Raw genomic sequence first — 12335 nt, forward strand, 5'->3', positions numbered from 1 at the left:
TTCTTCGTTACAATTTTTAAATGTGTTAGTGAACCACAAGAGTGTGTGTGTGTGTGTGTGTGTGTGTGTGTGTGTATCACATATGACATCTAATTTCCAGTTCTCCCCAGATTAGGTGCATTACCTCCCACCCCCACCCGGCTGAGCGCCCCACCCTTCCCCACTAGAAACTTCTAGAAACTAGAAACTTCTCTCCTACCCCATTTTCAACCCCCAGTAAAACATTCAAAGCACATGCCCAAATTTATTTTTATTTTGCATACATAGGAAACAGAACCCTATCAAAAGAGAACAACAAAAAAGAAATGAGCCAAGTGTTGCAGAAGAAAAACATGCATCAATCTGCTCCAAGTTCACACCTAACCACTGACTACAGAGCTGTAACACACAGGCCGACTCAGTCTAAGAGGTGGGCGCCATCCACCAACAACACACAGGACACGAGGACTCGGGGAAATGTCGCCACAATGGAATTTTCACATGGTATCAGTGTTCACTGCAGCAGGTTCTCACCCAGGTTCAAGAGAAAACAAGATTTAATTTACACAAACACGGGAATATAAAATTGCTGAGCACTACCTAAGTCATTCAATCGCTTAAGACCATTTGCTATCAAAAAGACATACAAGGTTTAATCATGGACATCTGGGTGCTCCTCAGCCACACCAAGATTCACTTCCAGGGGCAGCTCTAGTGTGCTTCTGTATTAAAAAAGTAAAGGGAGAAACTGAAGTTAAAAAGGTAAAACAAATGACCTAGAGGAGGAGGAACTTTTTGGACCATGTTGTCCCTGGTTGTAAACAGCAAACATTGTGCTTTGTTGTTTTGTTTGAATCAAGGACCCAAAGGTGAAAGGTCCTGAGTCAGGGACAGTAGTTCAGAGGTCACTCGAGGGTGGTCAAAGACCGGGCAGCAGCATCTATGTTCACGAACTGTGTTTCCAGGGCATTTCCTGTGGAATTCCCCAGAGGCTCCCAGATTCCCAATCCTTTGAGCAGTGGCTGTGGCCACATCCCAATTCCTCAACACCCTGCCCTCCACCTCCCCCAAAGCTCATAAAATGTCCCAGCAGAGCAGAGACAATCAGACTCTTGGTCTAAAGGGAAGAAAATATCAGGTATCTACTCCACTGAGCTACGCTGATGCTCAAGTTCAATGAGCAACAATTTCTGAAGAGGCTCTAATTAGTTCATTAAAAATAAACCCCTCCCCCCACCAGTCCCACAACTACACACACAGGGATGGACACTGCGCTGCTTTGCCCTCCAACACTGACCCCTGCTCACTGTCCACACCCAGTGACCACTTGCAAGATCCTGGGGGACCCTGCTTCTAATCCAGAACTTGTATTTCATTCTATCTGATTACAGTGTCAGTGAAGTCAATTCAATTTTAGATCTACCTGCTGTCCTGGAATTTTGCTTTCCTGTGTTTTTCCCAGCAAATTCCTCCTCCTCAGAGTCCATCACGCATCTTCTGAGGTTAACCCAGGGCCCTGGCCTGAATCTGTTGAGCGTGCCCTGCTGGGATACCTCTCTGATGGGTCGCTACGACTCCCGGACTTGAAAGTGTCCATCAAGCCCACCAGAACTGCCTCAGGGAAGGGTGCAGAGATCTCATCGTGACAAAGAACAGAAAGCTACTGACCTCTAAGGATGGGACCCTACACAGCTTCCATAAATACACTAAAAGGGGGAAATAATTATATTTTCCAAGTTAGACCAAGAGCTCAACAAACACCAGGTCCCAGTTTGAGGCAAGGAATTTAAATAACTTTCCTTAGTGATTTTCAGGTGAGTCTGGATCCACATCTCCACGGGCGAAGGCCGTGCTCAGCTCTTCCAGTGCCAGTACACAGAAGGGAGCCTCCCTCATCTTCGGGAAGTGAGTAGAGACAGAAAGTGCTAAGAGGCTCTTCTCCACTGAATATTTAACATCTTCTCAAAGAGGAAGACTGAAAGGACAACAGGCCCAAAGTGGCAACTGAGGAGTCTCATTCCAGTCATGCTGCCTGTGGTGTGTGGGCCCTTCCATGTGGTGGGAGGCAGCCGGCCCCTTGGCGTCCCCCCCAGGCCACCTGCACACGCTGGCTCTGCCTCGCTGCCTCCTTCTAGTCTCTCCTGAGGATCTGGGTGCCCCCTGAGAGTGTCAGCCCTTGGGTATTGCTCACACTCTGCCAGACCACAGATTACATCAGAAACAGAAGCAACGGGGAGAGACATGGGGTGAATTCAAACATTGGTCCTCCACAGGAAACCTGAAAGGGGGCCGGGCTTGCACTGAATACCAGAGAGGCATCTGCCCTTGGTGGCTCATGAGACCGTTCCTGGAAGTGAACACAGATGGAGACAGGGAGGCCGAGGACAGAGGCTTTCCCTGGGTCCCCTGCGACATCACACAGGCAGGTGCCAGCAGCATCTTCTATTTAGCCTTTACCACCTGTTCATAGGGGGGTGGGGGAGTGTTGCAGTAGGAAGGAGGTGGTGGGTAGGCTGTGCTTCCCTGGGGTGAATTCGGTTGGATCTGGAAAGTCATCGCCATGGGATTTCCGGCAGGATTCATCCCCGGTCCTCCAGGGTCGGTGTAATATGGCAGCCCGGGGGGCTGGGCTCCTGAAAGACAGACATGATGCAGATGAGAGCACCGCAGAGAAAACCAACTGCCCCTCACACCCAAGCACTCCCAGCAGGAGGGGTGTGGAGACCACGCATGGCCCCTAACTTCATCATTTTCTCAGTAGATGAGTACCAAGGACCCTCAGGCCCAGGCACTGGCACACCTGGGACAAGGGGCTGAGCCAGAGCTGCACACAGGCCCCTGGAGAGTCTGCCCTGTGACGGGTGGATGGCTGAGGGAGGCTAGATGATTGGAAGGACATTAACCAATTTGGGCATGGAATGGGGCGGAGGCTCAATGATGCTCACCCGAGCTCTGAATGACAGACCAGGCAGCAAGGCACAGAACCATCAGCGGAGAGGGTCTATCCTTTAGACCCCAAAACCAGGTCAATTCACAGTTACCCATGGGGGAATCTGCACAATACCAGGCTTCCTGACTCTCAGCAGAATTATCACTGGCAGCTCCACAGCCCTTTGGGAACAGTGTGCGGAAGGATATTTCTGAAGCACAGTCTCCATGGCCACCCTCTCGGTTAGCACTAGTCCCTCAAGGATTATCTGTCATCAAGTGAGTCCAAGTTTATAGAAAGGGAGACAATCTACACAGCAAACACCAGCAGGTGGTATCATGAGTCTATGAAACCTCTCTTTGGAGGAGGAGGAGGTCTTCTCCAAGAGTGGGGCTGTAGGGTACAGGACTTGGGGCTCCCTCCAGAACACACAGAGTGACAAGAAATGACAGTTTGGTCCTTCTGCCCCAAATCTAGATCTCGTTCTCATTTAATGGGTAGACTATATGAACTGCTGATTAGAGCCTATTTTTTAGATCTGGTTCCTCTCTTCCTCTTATCAATGATAACACTATAGAACACTGAATATATGAATAATCAAGAAAAGAGAGTGGGGGCTTTAGGGACTTCCTGGGTTAAGATAATCTGTGAGTGAACTCAGGTCCACTTGAATTAGACCTTTTAACCCAGGGAGCTTCTCAGAACATTAGCATTTTCCCAGTGTGAATATTATGTGTAAATATTATGTAAGATTATTTTTCTGCAAGGCCCTTGCTACCACAGTCTGAATGAATAAAAGTTTGATTGATGACATTCATCATTTGTTCATAGGGAATGAGGGGATATTGCAGCAGGAAAGACATTTGCAAGGTATGCAAGTGTCCCAAGCCTCTAGCTGGCATAAGTCACATTTTAGAATCTACAAATATGCTGAAGGAGAGAATGTAGAATAGCAACGCATCCCAGAGTGTCATCAGGAGGGACAGGAGGGACGTCAGCGCTCATGCCACCTTCTTGCCAATGGTCAATGACTTAATTAATCGAGCCTATGTGATGAAACCCCAAAAGATGGGGCTAGGCAAGCTTCTGGTAGGTGAACATGTGGAGACCCTGGGACAGTGCCATGCCTTGACAGGTATGGAAGCTCTGTGCCCTTTCTCCAGATCTTGCCTTTAGCATTTCTTCCATCTGGTTCCTGAGTTATATCATTTTATAATAAATTGGTAATCTAAAGAGTAAATGTTTCTCTGAGTTCTATGAGTGATTCTAGCAAATTAGTAGCCCCAAGGAGACACTAACTGGAATCGCCAATCTGCAGCCAGGTGGTCAGAAGCACAGGTGTGAAAACTAATCTATAGAAACCCTATTTAAATGAGGTTGGGAGACTAGTGTGTCCACATATGTATACGCCAACAAACTGCTTGATAACTTCCACTGTCCTATCTTCAAGTTCACTGATTCTTTGTTCTGCCTGTTCAACTCTGCCTTTGAACCACCTACCACCCCCTCCACTGAGAATTTTTCACTTCAGGTATACTTTCCAGGTCCAGACTTTCTAATTGTTTTTTGGGGCTTTTTATCTTTTCACTGATATTTCCATTCTGGCACACACTTGTTTACTTTCGCCACATGTTCCTTTAGTTCTTTGAGTATCTTTAAGAAAGTTGTTTTAAAGATTTGTCTGGCATATGTTCCACTAGGTCTTTCTCAAGGACCCATTATTGATTTCCTTTTATTTCCTGTGACTCAGTCACACTTTCCTGTTTTTCTGTGTGCCTGGTGATTTTTTTGTTGGATGCTGCATTTGAGACTAAAAATGTGGTAACTGTGACAATCAGGTTCTCCTCCATCCACAAGATTTACTGTTTTCTACTATTTTTTTTTGTTAATAATCTTTTTTTTTTTTTTTTAATGATTGCTGTCAGCTGTCTCATGCCAAGGATCAGCCTGGCATGTGGATTTAGTATCTTCTCAGGTCTTTCCTGACCCTTTCCTGGATACTGAAAGTTGCTTTCTAATTTTCCTTGTACATGCAGTTTGTTTTAATGTCCTTGCCTTTGGTGTGTAATTCCCAAAAGGGAAAAAAGAGAATGAGATATGTTAAATTCCCTAGAAGTCACTCTGGTAAAACCATGGGGGAAGGTGAGACAACAGTGGCAATCCTTCTTTGTACCTTTGTGGTCAGAAGCAGCAACTAGCTATCAGAGTATAGAAATCTGAGATTTGAAGGGCAGGGTTATTTATTCTCCCCACCCCCATGGCTCTTACAAGCTATGTGCAAGCTGTTCCAGAAGCAAGTGCACAGTTGCCACCATGGTCTACAAGTGAGGCTGGGTAGGTGCTACTGTGCAAAGACTGAAATTAGCGGCAAGTCTTCACTTGGAAGTTGCAAGCCTTCCATAGACCTCAAAGTTCAAAACAGTTACATCAAACAATTTCTGATTGTGCCAAGATGAGGGCAGAGAGATTCCTGGAGAGATTCAAGCACCCACTATTGATTTCCTTCCTACTCCCCATCTGGTGGAGTAGGTGCTTCCTACTCCACATCTTCCCAGAATTCTCAGTTAACTATTGCTTTTTGATATAACTTAAGATGTTAATAGGTTGCCCGATGTGATACTAGCCTTACTCTCTAATGAAGATCATACTTGTTGATGCTAGTTTTTTACATCCTGTTGTAATTCACTGCCTAGGATGACTGTATTTATGATCATTAAATATGATTCATTATGATTTTACTTTGGTGTTACTAAGTTACCCTAGCTTTCCAAAACAAATTAGTTTCCATGACTTCTATGCTTTGTAACAAGAATGATTTCTTGAAAGTTTCCAAGAAGACAAATGAATTTAGAACTATGCTGGAAGATAATTCTTTGTAAACTTCTTCAAACTCTTGTTTGATATTTGGTCCAATGAAAATCTATGTTCTAATGGTGATGTAGTTTCCTATCTTACCAAGATTTTCTATTTCCTGAATACATCTTTGTAACTTTTAATGACTTCTGAACCAGTAGTGTTTTCATTTATGATTTTATCTTTTCTATGTCTAGCTTTCTTGATTAGATTTATCAGGGGTGGAACTTACAATGTCATTAACATTTATTGATTTTTAACAAGCATAACTTTTAAATTTGCAAATATACTTTTTTTGTTTTATGTAATTAATTTGTATTTTTAGCTTCTTCCTGCTTTCTGTGAGTTTATGAATTTTGGAATTAATTTCTGACTTCTTTTAAAGCGGCCAGTTCATCTACTTATATATTTTAAATGGTACTCAGTTCATGTGCATTGCATATATTCTTATATATAACTTTTTCATTGATTACTTTATTCATGTTGTATTCAACAATTAGTGGACTTTTACTATGTACTGGCAATGTTCTAGACACTCAGGACACAGCAGTAATAAAAACAGAAAACCTAAAGTTCTTATGGAGTGAGAATTTAGAGAACAATGAGCAAGATATATAACAAGTCTGTATTATGCAACTTCAGAAGTGCTAAGAAAGACATAAATGAAACAGGATGTTCGAGAAAAAAGAGAAAACATCAACAAAGTGTTGTCAAGGTTGTAGTGAAAAAGTAATTCTCATTTACTGTTGGTGGAAATGCAAGTTGGTGAAGCCTCTTTGGAAAATAATAGGGAGATTTCTTATGAAAATTCTGTCTGATATAGCAATACCTCTATTAGGTTATCTTTCCTACAACTATGAAAATGCTAATACAAAAAGATTTATGTATACCTATGTACAAAGCAGTACTGTCCACAAATGCCAAGTCTTGCAACCAACTTAAGTACTTTCTTTTTTTTTTAAACCTGATGTCCTTTCTTTTTTTTTTTTTTAAAGATTTATTTATTTATTTATTTATACAAGCGCTGGGTACAGTCAGAAGTGCGGGAGGGTGAGAGAATTCACCAGAGTCAGAGCGGGGAGCAGAGCGGGCAGAAGGACCGAAATACACTGCTGAGGGGAGCAGCGGGCGGCAGGAGAGGTCTATGCGCCATGCAGGACCCTCCTCCAGTGGCTAGGGAACAGCCAGGGATCGAACAGGCTTCGGGCAGCTTCGCAACCCAGTGCTCAACCGCTGCACCACTGGGGAGGCCCCAACTTAAGTACTTTCAACAGATGAATGATTAAAGAAACTGTAAAATATACACTCATTGGAATACTATACAGCTGTGAAAATAAGGTGAAATTGTGGTATTTCTGCCAAAATGGATGGACCTGACAGCAACTATGTTAAGTGAAATAAGTCAGAAAGTGAAAGCTATAAGATGGTTTCACTCATCTGTGGGATGTAAATAACAAAAAATATAGATAAAATACAGTAGGAATAAATCTTGAACTCAGTGAAAGAATATAATGGTTACCAGAGGCAACAGCAGGGAGGGAGGCTGAGGGGGTATTGGCACAGGTAGCTTGGTGGAGAGTGGAATGTACACATATTAAGAACAAAAATGTAACCCCAAAATTAAAAAAGGGAAAACAAGGAAGGAAGAAAGGGAGTATAATTTTTACTGTGTACCAAGGGAGGATCTCATGAGAAGGTGAGAGACCTGAAAGAAGTGACAGGGTCCCCATGGTTAAGTGTGAGGGAGGATGATGGAGGCGCACACCCCATGATGTGGGGGAGGGGATAGCGGACCACACCATGTCACACGCAGGGAGGGTGTCGATGGAGAAAGAGCCTTTCAAGTGGAAAGATCACAGCACAGGCACACCAGCAAGGCACCTAGGAGGCCTGAAGAGATCAAGAGGCAGGAGTAGAGAGAGGGGCGGAGCAACATGGCAGCGAGGAGACGCTGAGAGTAAGATCTCCCATTAAAAAAAGTTAATAGGGAGGAAAAGCGGCAGGTCCCAGTGAGAACTGGGACACGGAAGATAAACGGACGACTCCAGCAAACTACCCGAAGAAGAAAGTTGCCATAAAAGAGGACTAGAAGGGAGGAAAGCGCAGAACCCTGCTCCCCTCCCCACCCACAGAGTCGGCACTCTCCAACCCGCAGAGAGGAGGAAAACAACAAACTAAAACAACCAACAAGAACAAACTACGCAGCAAGCTGGACTGTGAGTGGAAAGGAACTATTGCAGCCACCAACCCCATGAACGGGAGCTGTGGAGAACCCTGCAGGATTCGCCGCAGTGGTGAGCGAACGGCTCCAGGCGCCATTAGAGAACAACAGACTCGAGACCCACACACAGCTCGGGGCCAGCCGGTAAGCTTGCACGCTTGTCGTGCTTGAAAAGCAAACGCGGATCGGGATCGCGGCTGCCCAGGTCCCCGCGCCTGCGACCTAGGCTTGGGGGAGACGCGCGGAGGCCCTCACTGAGGTGAAAGTCCCTCACTGAGTGAGCAGGAACCAGGCACCCAGGCACGGGAGCGGGTGCAAAAGGCACCATTCCCGCGCCACTGAACTGGGCTATAGCCTACGTCCTGGACCTGAGGGCTTTGGAACTGAGACCGGGGGCATGAAGTTCGGGGTGTGGGTTCTCCACGACGGTGGGGCACAAGGCAGACACAGCACCCCAAAGCCATTGAGGTTTACCCTACCATTCCCGCTCTGTTCCCTGTCCCACGGGGTGGGGGTGGGGCAAAAAACAGCCCCCCAAGGACAATAGGAGAGATCTCTGGTGCCACCTAGCGACCAGAAAAAAAAAAGTCACTAACACCCCATAGAACAGGGAAATTTCTTAAGACTGCTTGAAAAGGGCAGAAGGCTCCCGGAGGAGACAGTGGCCAGCTGGGAAGTTAGCCCACGTCAGGCCGCTTCCGACCAGCAGTCTGAGACCACAGAGGGAACAGGCACCCACGGCCGGGGCAGACCGGGCACGCAGAAGAGTGTGCCTGAGACCGGATGCTCAGGGACTGAGTCACGGGTTGCCATTTTAGAACAGGGACATTTCTTCAGTAAAGACTTCCTGAAACCAGCAGAAAGCTCCCTCAGAAGCCAGAGATGGCTCCTGGAGGAGCCAGAGGGGAGCGGAGAAGTTCACCCAAGATGCCGGCCAGTCCAAGCAACACAGTGTCCCAATGCATACGACAAATTAGAAAACAGACAGCAGGGAGTAGAAGAAACACACGCAACCTAACAACTCCTCAGGAAAAAAGCACACCACAAAAAGAAAACAACCCCCCAGATTGCAACGACAGTAACTTGGAAGAACTTCTGAGCCTTCCAGAAAGAGAATTTAAAATTGCTGTGATTAAAAAAACGATAGAACTCATAAAGGAAAACAATGATCAGAAGAAGGAAATTGAGTCCCTAAAGAGGGAAGCAAAAGAAACGCAGGAGATCAAAGAATTAATGGAGGAACTAAAGAACTCTGGGAAAAGCAATGAAAGCAGAATAGATGAAATGGAAGAATGAATAAGTACTCTTGAAGACACAGAAAGAAAAAGAACCAAAACAGAAAAGGAAAGAGAAGTACGAAGGAAAAGAACGAAGAGAGACTTAGGGAACTATCTGACTCCATGAGGAAAGGAAATATAAGAGTTACAGGAATTCCAGAAGGAGAGGAGAAAGATGTAGGAACAGAGAAAATATTCCAGGAGATAATTGAAGAGAACTTCCCAAATGCGAAGAAGGAGCTGAAAATTGATATACAAGAAGCAAGAAGAACACCAAACTTCCACGACGAAAGGAAAAATAAAGCAAGACACGTAATAGTAAAGCTCCCAAGAATCCAGGACAAGGAAAAAATAATGAAGCTGACAAGAGGGAAGAAACAGATAACATTCAAAGGAAAACCAATCAGGCTGACATCAGACTTCTCTGAAGAAACACTATGGGCAAGGAGAGAGTGGAGGGACATAGTCAACAGACTCCAAAAAACAGATGCCAACCAAGAATACTCTATCGCGCAAAGCTCTCCTTCCTCTATGAAGAAAGAATAAGGATCTTCCCAGACAAACAGAAACTCTGGAATTTCATTATGACTAAACCCCCACTCCAAAAAATACTACAAGGAATCCTAAAGCCAGAACCTCAGAGGGACGAATAACAACGAAAGAAGGCCAAAAAAAAAAAGTTATTAAAAGAATAAATAAATAAAATCAAAGGAAAGACAAACACAATGGCAAATACAGATGCTAACATATCAATATTAACTCTAAATGTAAATGGACTAAACTCTTCAATAAAAAGACACAGAGTTGCAGCCTGGATTAAGAAACAAAACCCAACCTTTTGCTGTCTCCAGGAGACACATTTAGCTACAAAAGATAAAAATAGGCTCAAAGTCAAAGGATGGAAAACAATCCTACAAGCAAATGGACCAAAAAAGAAAGCAGGAACAGCTATACTTATATCAGATAAAACAGATTTCAAACTCAAAAAAATAAAAAGAGACCCCAATGGTCACTACATTATGATCAAGGGGACAATACTTCAAGAAGAAATAACACTCATTAACATATACTCACCAAACAAAGGAGCACCAAAATAAATCAGACAACTGTTGTCCTCTCTGAAAACAGACATCAGAGAAAACACATACGTAGTGGGAGACTTCAACACACCACTATCAACAATGGATAGATCAACAAGACAAAAAATAAGTAAAGAAACTAAAGCTCTAAATAAGGACCTAGAGCATTTGGGCTTAAAAGACATCTATAGAACACTAAACCCCAAAAAAACGGAGTACACATTTTTCTCAAGCGCACACGGATCATTCTCCAGGATCGATCACATATTGGGGCACAAGACAAACATCAACAGATACACCAAGATTGAAATCGTATCAACCATCTTTTCTGACCATGAAGGCATCAAACTAGAAATAAACCATAAAAAGAAGGCAAGAAACTTTCCTACCTCATGGAGATTAAAAACCACACTACTGGAAGACCACTGGACTAATGAGGAGATCAAAGAAGAAATTAAAAAATTCTTTGAATTGAATGGCAAGGAGGACACCAATATCCTAAATGTATGGGATGCAGCAAAAGCAGTAATAAGAGGAAAATATATAGCAATAGAAGCTCACATCAAGAAACAAGAAAGAATTCAAAGAAACAACCTAATCTCGAAGCTCTAAGATCTAGAAAAAGAACAAAAAAAAAAACCCAAAACCAGTAGAAGAAAAGAAATAATAAAAACCAAAGCAGAAATAAATGAAATTGAAACTAAAAAAACAATCCAAAAGATCAATCAAACCAAGAGCTGGTTCTTTGAAAAAATAAATAAAATAGACAAACCCCTAGCCAGGCTCACAAAGGAAAAAAGGGAGAAAGCACAAATAAGCAGGATCACAAATAAAAGAGGAGACATCACAACGGACACAGCAGAAATCAAAAGAATAATCAGTAACTACTATGAACAGTTATATGGAAACAAGTTCAACAATCTAGAGGAGATGGACAAATTCCTACAACTCTACAATCACCCAAAGCTAGATAAAGAAGAAATAGAACACCTAAACAGACCAATTACAATTAGCGAAATTGAAATGGTAATCAAAAACCTCCCCAAAAACAAAAGCCCAGGACCTGATGGATTTACAAATGAATTCTACCAAACATTCAGAGACAAATTAGTGCCTATCCTTCACAAACTCTTTCAAAAAATTGAAAAGGAAGGGACAATACCAAACACGTTCTATGAAGCCAACATTACACTAATACCAAAACCGAACAAGGACAACACAAAAAAGGAAAACTACAGGCCAATCTCCCTAATGAACACTAATGCAAAAATCCTCAATAAAATTTTAGCTATCAGAATCCAACAATGTATCCATAAGATAATTCACCACGACCAAGTAGGATTCATTCCAGGGACACAAGGATGGTTCAACATCCGAAAATCAATCAACGTTATCCAACACATCAACAAAAAGAAATATAAAAACCATATGATAAAATCAATAGATGCTGAGAAAGCTTTCGACAAAGTGCAACACGCATTCATGATAAAAGCCCTAGAAATTCTTGGATACAAGGAACATACCTCAACATCATGAAGGCCATCTATGACAAGCCAACAGCCAGTATCATTCTCAATGGTGAAAAGCTGAAAGCAATTCCATTAAGATCTGGAACAAGACAAGGATGTCCACTCTCACCACTGCTCTTCAATGTAATACTGGAAGTCCTAGCCAGAGCAAGAAGACAAGAGAAAGACATCCAAGGAATCCAAATAGGAAAAGAAGAAGTCAAATTATCACTATTTGCAGATGATATAATAATATACATAGAGAACCCCAAAATCTCCACAGAAAAACTAATTCAACTCATCAATCAGTTCAGTAGAGTGGCAGGATACAAAATCAACACGCAAAAGTCAGTAGCCTTCCTATACACAAACAATAAATCTGAAGAAGAAGAAATCAAAAAACCATCCCTTTTATTATTGAAACAAAAACAAAATCAAATATTTGGGAATAAATCTAACAAAAGAGGTAAAGGACCTATACAAAGAAAA

General features: G+C 43.0%; 1 protein-coding gene across 2 annotated transcripts in view; it reads right to left on the reverse strand.

Annotated features, from left to right (window-relative positions):
* Positions 1-232: 232 nt before the first annotated feature.
* VOPP1 (VOPP1 WW domain binding protein) overlaps positions 233-12335 on the reverse strand; it is a 103244-nt gene continuing 91141 nt past the window's right edge. For both annotated transcript variants that reach the window (XM_037493536.2, XM_037493543.2), the window contains exon 5: positions 233-2612. In XM_037493536.2, coding sequence (XP_037349433.1) covers positions 2422-2612 — 191 coding nt within the window. In that variant the 3' untranslated portion in view covers positions 233-2421. The remainder of the gene's footprint in view (positions 2613-12335) is intronic.

Source organism: Talpa occidentalis, unplaced genomic scaffold, assembly GCF_014898055.3.
Source record: "Talpa occidentalis isolate TD23 unplaced genomic scaffold, MPIMG_talOcc4v2.1 talOcc4.10, whole genome shotgun sequence".
Taxonomy (NCBI): Eukaryota; Metazoa; Chordata; class Mammalia; order Eulipotyphla; family Talpidae; genus Talpa; species Talpa occidentalis.